Source organism: Branchiostoma lanceolatum, chromosome 8 (assembly GCF_035083965.1).
Source record: "Branchiostoma lanceolatum isolate klBraLanc5 chromosome 8, klBraLanc5.hap2, whole genome shotgun sequence".
NCBI classification, from domain to species: Eukaryota; Metazoa; Chordata; class Leptocardii; order Amphioxiformes; family Branchiostomatidae; genus Branchiostoma; species Branchiostoma lanceolatum.
The window spans coordinates 8,015,486-8,027,294 of record NC_089729.1 but is presented as its reverse complement, the minus strand read 5'-3'; the positions used below and the strand labels follow the sequence as shown (position 1 = coordinate 8,027,294).

Here is an 11,809-nt window from a genome sequence, read left to right as displayed (position 1 = left end):
AGATCTTGATTTGCTACTCTGGCGTCGCCAGAATACCTAAACCTGGAAGAAAGTACTAGTAGTCTCTTTTACAGGCCTTCCACGGGCGGAAAATCAATTTCCCCAGCTAAAGACCCTGGACCCGATAAGTTGAAAATCGCGAATCAGCGCTCCCCCTAAGGATAAACGCCGGGCCGCCCGGGAAGCCTGCAAAGGAGGCTAGTAGAAAGCTGGAATGAATCAGAGCAGGCGCTCCCCTGATGATACCGGGCCGGGCACATCGATCAGCGCCCTGACGAGGTGTAAATTGTTTGGCGATTGTTCCTAAATTTACACACCGATAAGCCATTATCTCACAACCCCACCTTCCCAGCCCTCAAGCCTTCTCCCCTTATAGGCGATGTTTTGAAATGATCCAGAGCCATATCACGGTTTCACTTACTATTCTATTGAACCATCTGAAATTGTCTTCATTTCATTAACATATTTATTCAGAGTTTTGGTATAAAACCTAATTCTGCCAGATCTTTCCTTAGGTGCACTTTACACCTACAATGTTATAAGGTCGTGCGATCATCGTCGTAGGCCGTTCTCATGTTTTGAAATGTCGTTTGTTTCTTTTATGACGAGAAACTGCATAATCCACTTCTTTACGACTTCAAGCAGACCATCACCGGACGTGAGCAAAACTGAGCATCCATTTGAAGTTTGAATATGGAGAAAATATATATATTCTGTATTCAAAATCATAGCATAAGTTCCATAACACTAGTCTCTACCAGACTATCCACGCCAGCTATAGGGAGAATATATGCCAGGGAAGTTTGGCCACCAGAGGGTTTCATTTGCAAGCGCGGGCGAAATATTGACCCTCACCATGGGCTGACTCTACTGGCTAATTATTCCTTCTTCTTTTTTGCCGAATTCTACGATCCATACGCGCCCGTAGGAAGGCCTGATGGAGGCTAGCACAACACAGTCACTGGTCCCTGAAACATAGACAGCAGTCCGATCAACTTGCTTCGCGCAAGGACAATTTTGAAACTCTGACCTGTTGTACGGAACATGCTGTATTTAATAGCAATCTACGTGTCGGAACGGATTTGTATCACACGCCCTTGCCCGAATAACCATCAAAACATTGTTCTATATGTTATACTTGACAGTATTTCAGCGTGAAGTGTAAGGGAGGCACATAGGCTATTCGTATAGTTATTCGCCATTAATTGAGGTTTTGACTTGCGTCTTTTATAGCGTCTTTGTCATTTTGTGGAAGCCCAGTTTGTCAAACTACCGTATGGACCGTGTTTCTTCTTCATCGGCCATTCCACACATTCCGAGTTAATTATGAAGTGTGGTTTGATTGGGGACCTCCCAAATGATAACAATCTAAACAAAAATGTGCGAAAACGTGTCGGCATTCCCCGCCTACCAATTTGGATGTAAATACAGAGGACCATCCATACTGACCAAATTAACCCTCCATGCATAGCCCATGGGCCAAGTGTGTAATCCCCCGTAGATACTTCCATGAATAAAAAAGCAAAAATATATAGAAAGAGAAGCTCGGTAATAAAAAAAACAGATTTGTCTACAATATTTGGAATATCCCCCGTATAAGGACTGTAAAAGAAGGATTTACAAAAATCTCACTCTATATAAAACCTCCTTGTTTTAAGCCTATTGTTGCGGACAAAACATACCAGTAGAGGGAGAAAATGCCATATCATTGCTTGCCAGAAAGCAAACCGATCTGGCCCAGTGTAACGCCTGAGTGTACATCATAAAGAAACGAGATGGCTTGATATTTCGATAGCGTGCGACGAAAGATATATTGATGTGTTCTCTTTGTTTCAGCGAAAAGTGTTCGTGTGTCGGCATAAAACACAATCTCCAGTACAGCGAGTCATTCTACAATAGTCCTACTACGATAAGATGCTGTTTCAGCGCAGCTATAGTGTTCACCGTAATGTTGCTTTCATTGTAGACAAATTTGAAAAATATTACGTGATCGAGGGAGTGAAAATTAGCAGACACGACGGTTAAAAAAAAAAATCAATATTTCTCGTAAACGTTATTTGAAAATGCGTGCGCGGGACAGACCTACTCAAGCTTTAGGGGTGGCGAGCTAGGCAGTATGTTTATAATCTTAAATAATACGTGGAATATTAGGGACATAATGTTGTTGTATTTTAGAGTTTTTATTATTTGATTGGTTATTAGAAGAAAAAAGATAGATTCATTAGAAAGTACGCCCTGCCACCATGTGGGGCATTTTCAGCGTCGCTAAGCCCTGGGTGATTCTAAATACGTATATAATAGATTTATCTACAACCAATAGTATATTTATTTTATGTAACAGAAAGATGGATTATTACGCAGTTCTGTTATTCTGACGTTTCGAATAGGAGCGACAATGGTTTGCCCCGTCATGGTGACGTAACGTGAGAGTATTATGGGCTGCGCCCCGCGCCGCAGGGAATTCCAACATTGGAGGTCGGCAGCACGCAGCAGCTTTATCTGCCGAAACATGGAGCTGTCGGCTGTAGGGGAACGAGTTTTCGCCGCCGAATGCCTGGTGAGAAAAAGGATCCGAAAGGTGATGGCCATTCCCTACATGTCCTCCGGTTTGTGTAGTTTGTGCCCGTGCACACGACAGGTCTGTCTCACTATCGGTGTGTTTTCTATTTCCAGGGCAAAGCCGAGTACCTGGTGAAATGGAAGGGGTGGTCGCCCAAGTAAGTACGTTCTAGGGATGGTTTGAGTAGCGTCCAGATTTGTCCATTTTCGCTGCCTTTTTCACCTCGCCCTGTCTCACCACCGACATGTTGTGTTCAGGTACAACACCTGGGAGCCGGAGGAGAATATTCTGGACCCCAGACTTCTCGCAGCCTTCGAAAATAGGTGGGTTTTGTGGGGGTTTTCTGGCCGCCTCCGCGTGCCCCATTTTCTAAACATGGCGGATTTGGGAGTTGAGAAGCTCATTGCATTTAAGTTCGGGAAATGGCCAGTCGGTGATTTTGTGTCTTTGTGACCATTTCAGCTTACGTGAAAGGGAGACGGGTGGCCACAAGAGAGGTCCCAAGCCGAAAAAGTTTCGTTTACAGGTAAAAATAATTTTCTGATTACGAGCGTATCCTTCCAATAGGCTAAACACTAATGCTCTATGCCAGCTTTTCCCATTTCATCTAATTATTTATTGGCCAAAATGTGACATTTGTTCCATTTATGTCTTATGGGTGTATTGTACACACATTTTCTTTTATTGTCATCACACAGGGATTTCTAGGAGACGCTTCTGTGGCGCTCCCCGAACCTAACTCGGAAGGGTACGCGGAGCAGGAGGACCATGGCGGCCATGTTAGAACTGAGGAGGAAGAAGCACCAGGCAGCAGTCCTGCCCAAGAGTCGTCCCAATCGAACGGGCTGGCGTCGGCCCGTCCTGCCGCTTCTCCGCCGAGTGAAGACGACCCAGCCCCGAGCCCGGCCGGGATGTCTTCTGGGGAAGACCAGCCTAGCCCGGGCGGGCAGCAGATCGCAGGCAGCCCGGGGAGAAGCCCGACTCCCGCCCGGCCTCCCTGGGAAAGGGAAACCCAACACAAAGGTCACTTCGGAGGGGCAACTAAATCGGCTGGTGACGAGCTCTCGCTGCCAAGCCGGAGTCCCGCCGCACCACTAAATCACACCAAGGCCTCGGAGCGACCGGCCCCGCTTCTCAAGGTGAAGTCCAAGACACACAAAGCCAAGAAACGGTCTAAAGACAAGCCCAAGGATCTGTCCGTCCGTCGGCGTGTGGGCCGACCAAAGGGGAAAAGCAAGAAACACAGCCATGCCGTCCCCGCCCCCACCCCTCCCACTCTGTCCCCCATCTCTCCACCCCACAAGCCTTCTTCACCGCCAAACAAACCACAAAAAGACTCGTCCAAACGCAAGCAGCCTGTCTTCGAAATATGGAATCCATTTGAGGACACGGGCAGTCGAAAACAGACCGCGATCGAGGACTCTTCGGCTAAGCCCCGTACCATCTCGAGTGGTGTGCCCGCCAAGACCAAGTCGGCCCGTTCCGCCCGAGCCGCGGGCTGGCAGCCTCCTAACGCCCTGATGAACCAGGTTCTCATCACGGACGTCACGACGGGGATGGTCACAGTCACCGTCAGGGAGTGTTTCACCGATAAAGGCTTCTTCAAGAACAGAGGAACGTGAGTCGGGGGTGGCGTCCTCAACTTGTCAGGGTAACGGTACTCGGAAAAGACAAACCTGGACAGCTTGCCATATCGCAACAACGCTGGGCCCGAGACAAGTTTGTACGAGTAACGCTCCGGAGAGATGGGCAAGAAAAGACAGCTATTCTAGACAGCGGAGGCTTCTTTCCCTAGACGTTCTAGACAGCGGAGGCTTCTTTCCCTAGACGTTAGACTTACTAGATTGTGAGAAGATCACGGGTAGCGAGAAGTGCACGTGAAACAGCCATCATGCAAGCATTACACTTCCCAAGCCTGTTGACCACAAAAAATAGAGAAGAAAACTGTAACAGAATAATGTATTTTTCCACGGACAGGCCTGTACCATAATTCAAGCACACAGTGTCTGAACTGTCGAAATATAACGCTTTTTCGCGCGATGCTTGTTTGTCATATTATCACCTTTTATCACAAATGTGCAACTCAAGTTGTTCAAGGTATAAAAAGATATAATGCAACAGCATGGCTGGACACTGTTAAAAGTGCATTTGTTTGTAACACAATATATTGATTCATATTCATCGTTTTTCATCATGTATGAATTCTTGGAATGACTAGTGCTTCAGAACTAAGTAACTCATGTGACTGTTTTCTTATGTATACATGCAATGGACATGTATATTTCGTCCTTGTTGTGAACAAAAACAACTAATTATGCCAGGCAACATGTCACAGTAATTGAGTAAACCATCACCGGATTTCACGTATTCATCCCTCAGTAGAAAAAAAAAAAGAAGATTTTTGTTAGAGATGTGTGTACAGTATTTTGTGTCTACATGTAACTTATAACGGATTAATTTTACAAACTGTATTAATGTGTACAGATCATTGTATGTGCGAGAAAATTGTGGCCAGTATTGTACACACAAGTAGACATGCGTCAGACTAACTTAGTGACCAGGACTTAGTTCTGAACTATTTATTGTACTGTATAACGGCAGTATTCTTACATAACATAAGTCGTCCTGAATCTACTACGGACATTGTTCACATGGTCAGTAGACATAGTGAATGTACACGTTGTGTAACGTGAGTAGTAGGGTTTGTGTAAAGATTAATCTGAGTGTTTTGTTTAGGAAAGACTCACTGCGAGCTGGAAATGAATACAAGGTGTCATACCCGCGGGTATTTGCCCGCTTAAACCGACAACACAGCATTAAATGCTTTGAACTTGCGAAACAGTTTTGTTGTCGTTTTTGACTCGCGTGTGACTGGTATACTCCAAATCTCATAATAGATAACACGTCTAAGCTGTAGCAATATTAATGTATACGCCACCAGCAAGTTTGATTACTGCTGAAGAAAAACGAGTTCTGATAACTGGCAGTATCGCTCTCCGTAACTTCTTTCATATTCAAAAAGAAGCAGCGTAATTATATGGTTTTGTACATAAAAGAAGACGAAGAATAACAACGTACCACATTGGGCGGAGACGTGAAAGATTGATATATGTCGCACAGTAAACAGCCCGTGTCTTCCAAGCGTTTGCATTTACTAATCTAGTATTTGAGAAGAACTTAATTATCAAACACGGGGTTGAAACTAAATTGACCATACGGTTCGCGCTACCATCGCCTATAGTGCAAACAGCTTTACTATGATCGATCAGTAATACTATCAGAACGTACTACCCTGCTTACCACTAAAGTATTTACTACTTGGAATGTAAAAATGCAATGTTTTTTTTTTAGCTCAGTGGCCAGAATACCGCTTGACTTAGCTTTTCCCGTGTGTGTTTTCCCCCTTGTGCACCCCTCGTCATGCTTATACCCAAATCCCCGGCGGTGTGGCTAACGTTTCAGGAGGCATTGTCCTCTTCCCGCCAACACCAGCCCGCGCGCCCGGGCCGCATTCCCACATAAACTCAGGTCACCGAGGCCAGCATGTCGGCGGGAAACGAGCGAGGCGCCGTGGCGTTTCCACGAGCCACAGGACGCGTGACGGGAGGGAATATCCCACGTTCTGTCGGGTTGCTTCTAATTCTACGAGCCATGTGTGATCATGTGTGTGTCGCATGACTTATCTCCAGTGTACACTGAAGGACGATTGCGGCGCGAAAGATGTCGGTTAGCTTGAGTGCCTCCTTCCCCAATTCTTATCTCCCCCTGAGTGTACTAGTATATTGTATTGAGCTGTCGAGGTGTATTTTCATCCATCAACAAGTTATTGGGAAACTACTAGTAGTATGATAATGAAAGGAAGCGAGTCATAAGTATGAGTGAAAATATATCGTGTACATCTGTACACCTTGGCGATCATCGTAGATTGCCATATTACGACTCAGTGTGTATGAATGAACCATGAAGGGCGCCTGAAAGCGATGATGGAGGGAGGGGGGCTGCTGCTGATAACGCTACCATTTTTCCTGAACTTTTTGATCCTAGCAATACTTGGCTACAGTTAACTGAGACAAATCTGGCTTGAGAAGTCAGCCCCTCGGGCTTCGCCTGGTTTGAATCAGCGGCGAGCGACCTGCGAATGTTAGCTGAGGGAGAACGAATGGACGTTTTATGTCGTAAAAATGACGGGATCGCTGATCGTCGGACGCGCCTGTCAATCAGTCAGATCTCGTGCTCACCAGGCGCCAGCCAGCGTCAGTTCGGCGTCATGCCAACACTCCGCCTGTCACGAGATCAATCCGATGTGATTCAAAACATTCATAAGGCCAATAAACATATAACCTCCCTTAACATTAAACCACCGGGTTACATAAATCCGCCACTTTGAAAAACAGCGGGATCGAGAGATCTCTAGTGCAACACCCCCAGGTATGCACAGTTTAGATATTATATACACAGATTGCATTTTACTGGGGGACGTTGGGTTGGAGATCTATTTGGACCGATCCTTTCAGTGTGCGAAATTATGTACACTGGTGGAATTATGTTAGTAGATGTTAACCATCTAGTGCCAACGTCTTTGGAGTGGGCCGAAGTTCAAAATGGTTAAATCATTAACACGTTTGGCGGTTAAAAGTGTTAGTGATGCACGAAATGATTTGAATGTTTTTCCAATATCATTCACGTGCATGGTCACAGTACAAGCCATTTGTTTTCCTTGTTTCGTAATCACTTCAAAGTACTTGTTGTAGGCATCCTTCCATCAAAGTATCTAGTATGCGACGTACGACACACGAGACCTTGCGCGCTTCAAACTGAGAAAATAACAGCACTAGAATCTAGTATTCAGTCCTTCTTTGGCTGATGTTGTTTGTAATGGTCCATCCATAGTCAAAATAACTACACTATCAAGGAATCAAGGTCTTTGTTCTTATCCAGAATGTATTTCTTATATGCATAATTTCTCTACAACTTGCAGATGTAGTAAATACATGGTGCAGAGAGTAACATAAGTATAGCGGGCACAGTGGCCGACTGAGGTGCTTAAAGTAAAGGCAGTGATTTGGGTTAGTGGTCTCGTAATTGTTTTTCTCGACCTCCGGCCAGCTAGAGCTGAACGTAAAAGGCAAATCCGTTTATCCCAGGATGCATGTTGACCTTTTTGTAGTCCATTTTGGCGGTAAATTTTCACAGGTGCTTGTATCAGATACGTTAGGGCAGCTGAACGGCTAGTAATTCTTACATTTTGCCGTAAGACTCTTTAACGATTCAGCTGCCAGGTCTTTTACTAACTTGAGTGTCCAGTTTGGCTTGAACAATGTAAATAATTTTCTGTGCAATTGTTTAATGTTATCGGTACCCACTGTACCAAACTGTACACAATTCAGAGAGGCGCAGGCCTTTCCCTGCGCATGAAAGTTAACGGTTTTGTCTCTACCTGTCATGTACTGTTTTGACTGTTATATACTGAGTTAATATACGTGTTGTTACCTTCAACAAATTTTGGTTTGAACTTTATTTATGTTCATCTACCATACGTACCACTTGTTTTCTTTAAATTTGTTTGAATCAATGTACCAGGTGTGTTCCTTTTGTGTTGTCACCGTAATGTATTCATATTATTTTGTGTCATTCATTACTGTTATTATTATGATTTATCACTGTACCTCAACCAACACTATCTTATGCCAAGTTTATGCATTCAATTTGGTGTCATATAAGTCCGTATGGGCTGGGTGACTTTATTAAGTCGCAGGACACGAAAATAAGATATTCATTCATTCATTCATAACGGTTTTTGAATAAATAGATTAAAGAAAATAAAACTGGTGGGCATTTTGAAATCTCAGGCGTCGACTTGGATCATTTCATCGGTTCCCCGTCTTTTGCGGTGTTCAGCCATCCGGTAAGATTATCTTAGTTTAAGGTACACATTTTGTAGCGTTATTGACACCCACGGAGATCTATAGAAGCTGTTGTCTGGGCAGATGGCCTTCATGTGTAGCAATATCATAACAATATATAACTTTACTGAACGACAATTGTACAAAGGTACAATGTATAGCATATTCTGACACATAACAATAATCATTTTATGAGACTAATCTACTTTTACTAATTAAGTTAAAAAGATTATGTAGTATGGGGTGAGATCGATAATGTGCTTAAAAATTGATTGTGCTTACTTGGTGGAATTTGTGAACCTTTCGGCATTCTATATATCATATGTACATTGCAGGGGTTGTAACATGTCAATATAAATGTACGTACTTGAATTTGATATTTTCATCCATTGAAAGAAATCCTGGCCGGTTTACAAAATGATAGACATGTATACAGTGAAATACACTGTGCGCATATCAACACATTTCAGACACACAATCAAAAAGTGATATTCGTCAACATTGTCGAATTTTCCTTCCCCCGAATGCGGTGGTGGTTCCTCCCTTTCTGTGCGTCTTTTTTTTTTTTATCAAGCTAGGCATGATTGAGTCCAATCAGTCAGGACATTATCCCGGGGCTAGGTTGGGAAACCCCACCGATACCTCCAATATTCAGCGCACACTCGGGACTGGCGCGAGTTCCTCACCTCACCGTCCCCTGCCATTTTTTGTTTGTAGGGAAAATTCGTTAACAGCGCGGTGTGTGGTGGGCAGGGATTACGGCTTCCCTTCACGTCTAACCGTCTGGCGAAGTTGAAAGAAAGCTTTTTTTCCAGATGCTTATTCTAAGGCTAGCCTGGGTGTCATCATGTTTGGTGAAGGTAGAGCCTGGAACTAAACAGGATGACACCAGTCTATTCTAAGACAACCGTTAGATGTTGATAAAACGTTCGTCGCAAAAAAATCACCATTTTTTTGCGGCTACACTTTGTTGGATACTGTCTCGCTTTGAAGATACGCCACGAAAAAATACTGAGATCAGTTCTCACTACTTGCATTGGTATCAATCTAATTGGCAAGAACCTCTTTTTATTATACGCTAACTTTTAACGTAGAGTTCCGGGTCATTACACGATGTAGTTGAACAAAATTCAATTCAATACTCCGGAATGTACGACAAAGGGCTATACAATTATTCATTGTTTTTACAACTTAGTGAATGTTAAATGATTTGGTGTTTTGGTATTCTATACAATTTCCCGAAGTATACAATAACAACGTATGCAAATAACTGGCTTCCATTGTAACTACGACATATATGGCACAATATCTTAGGTGAATGCTTTAGCGAATTTCTTCTATAAGCTATATTTTGCACTAGAATATCAAGACACAAACGTTCGTATTTAAGATGTTACTATACATACAAGGCAGGTTTTCTGCAAAGCATGAAATTGACAAATCATATCGATGTTACTCTATTTAACAAAATAAAACAAAACAAAACAAAGCATGATATACGCCAAAAATAGATACTCAAGCAACTGGATAACATTTTTGAAGCAGTCACAAAGCATGATATAATTGCATAGATACACCTTTAGGAGACAACAGGGTACTGTGGTATCGTTTTCAGTGACGAGCCCTTTTAAAATACATGTACTCAAGAATATATTACACTACCTAACCCAACACAAGTCCTTTCGTCACTTCATGAATAGCTGGATATTACCCTCATTACTATGCGTCAATCTATCAATAACAGAAGCTTTTGTGGATGCATTTACATGGTCACTGTACCACAGTGATAAGTAAACGAAATACGTCTTCAACACTTAGTGCACTAACGTTTTCAATTTCACAACAGTTGTTTTAAGTAGGGTCTTGTAAGTTTATTCTTGATAAACATCGGACGTTGAGAAGGATAACTAGTCTTTCCATTGTGTTTGACAATTCGATTGAGGCAGTTCGGAAATTAGTAATAGTAAGAAACTGGAATAATGATCCAAACCGATCTTTAACCAATGACTTGGAAGAAAACAAAATTGCACACGGAACCTAAATGAAGCCACTAGACCACTAAATCGTTGTATCGTGAAAATGTTACGGGGGTTACGTGTCGATATAGAGTCAGTTTCGTATTTTGTTGTCATGCGAGACTAGTTTTATCCTCAACTGAGAGAGTGTGACAAAACGATACTCTCCAAGCAGAGGAGTGGGTCCGGCAGGTTTTTGACGTGTTTTTAGGCGTTTTTGTCGGGCTTTCTACTTTGTCATGGTTTCTTTCTATAGATAGATATAAAGATAGAAAGAAACCATGACAAAGTAGAAAGCCCGACAAAAACGCCTAAAAACACGTCAAAAACCTGCCGGACCCACTCCTCTGCTTGGAGAGTAACAAAACGACTCCTATATCGTCTCTCGTTTCTTTTACCAGCATAGCTTACTGGCTAAAAGGATAGTTTACCTGATGTCACCAGTTTTGCCAATATTTCAACAGCTCAATTTTCTCCCAAGCCTGCCTTGCGCCCCCAGGCTAGTATCCGCTCTGTCGCTATCTTAATGATGAGCCCTTCTCCTGTCTTTTGTCAGACGCACAGCGCGCGGTGTTACAGGGGATACAAACAGGATTAACGTGTCGAGAGTAACATGTCTAGTGTCTGTGTAGTTATCAAGGTGTGGGGCAGCCAATGATAATATTTCAGAGGCCTGGCGTACTCTTCAAGCTTAAGCAGAGGTTAGGCTCCGGTTCGATTGCTTTATGCATTTTGTTGGCCTTTCTTCTTGTCAGTTTTTCTTTTTATATACTGCCTACGAAAAACTAACAAAAAAGGCCGACCAAAAACGCCGTAAAACACCCAAAGCAAGCCAAATAGATATAGGCCGATAAAACATTAGAAGACGTTCAAAGCAAGCTGGAGCCTACAATCTACTTGACGACCGAGCCTATCAAAGCTTTGGAAGATGTGCTAACGTTGGGCCATTTTACACAAGTGTTTGTTTTGTGTATTTGCCATACTCGGTGGCTGAACTTTGTTGACACACTTCTGTGCGCGCTAGGAAACACGGGAAAATGATTAGCCTATGTCAACACGCCGGACCGGTAATGGTACGACCCGTATCAACCACCGTTTGAACTAAATATAGAAAATACAAAAGAAAACGGTTAGAGCATACGGGCGTGAGCATTGTTCAGCCAGATAGTGCCTTCAGAAAATGTCACAGCACAACATGTTTTGAAAAAGTATAAACTAATGCTAGGGTCACATTTCCAACCCGGGGCCCGGCCGGGCAGCTTGTGGGAACGAAAACTATGATATAGAAGACAACAAAAGACACAAAACTTTTTAAAAAATTATTCCTTACC

At 43.1% G+C, this 11,809-nt stretch overlaps 1 protein-coding gene across 1 annotated transcript; it reads left to right on the top strand.

Annotated features, from left to right (window-relative positions):
- The first annotated feature begins 2,427 nt into the window (after positions 1-2,427).
- LOC136440976 (chromobox protein homolog 8-like) lies at positions 2,428-4,292 on the top strand. Its single transcript, XM_066437184.1, has 5 exons — positions 2,428-2,578; positions 2,674-2,717; positions 2,818-2,883; positions 3,023-3,086; positions 3,259-4,292. The coding sequence occupies exons 1-5, from the start codon at positions 2,435-2,437 to the stop codon at positions 4,180-4,182; spliced, it is 1,242 nt and encodes a 413-aa protein (XP_066293281.1). The 5' UTR covers positions 2,428-2,434; the 3' UTR covers positions 4,183-4,292.
- Positions 4,293-11,809: the final 7,517 nt, after the last annotated feature.

What these genes read in the sequence shown, in the direction of transcription:
- LOC136440976 (XM_066437184.1), top strand. Translation starts at nt 2,435, where the DNA reads ATGGGCTGCGCCCCGCGCCGCAGGGAATTCCAACATTGGAGGTCGGCA. An exon ending in TGAGAAAAAGGATCCGAAAG is followed by an intron (nt 2,579 to 2,673) that starts GTGATGGCCATT and finishes TTCTATTTCCAG; the next exon opens with GGCAAAGCCGAGTACCTGGT. An exon ending in CGAAAAAGTTTCGTTTACAG is followed by an intron (nt 3,087 to 3,258) that starts GTAAAAATAATT and finishes GTCATCACACAG; the next exon opens with GGATTTCTAGGAGACGCTTC.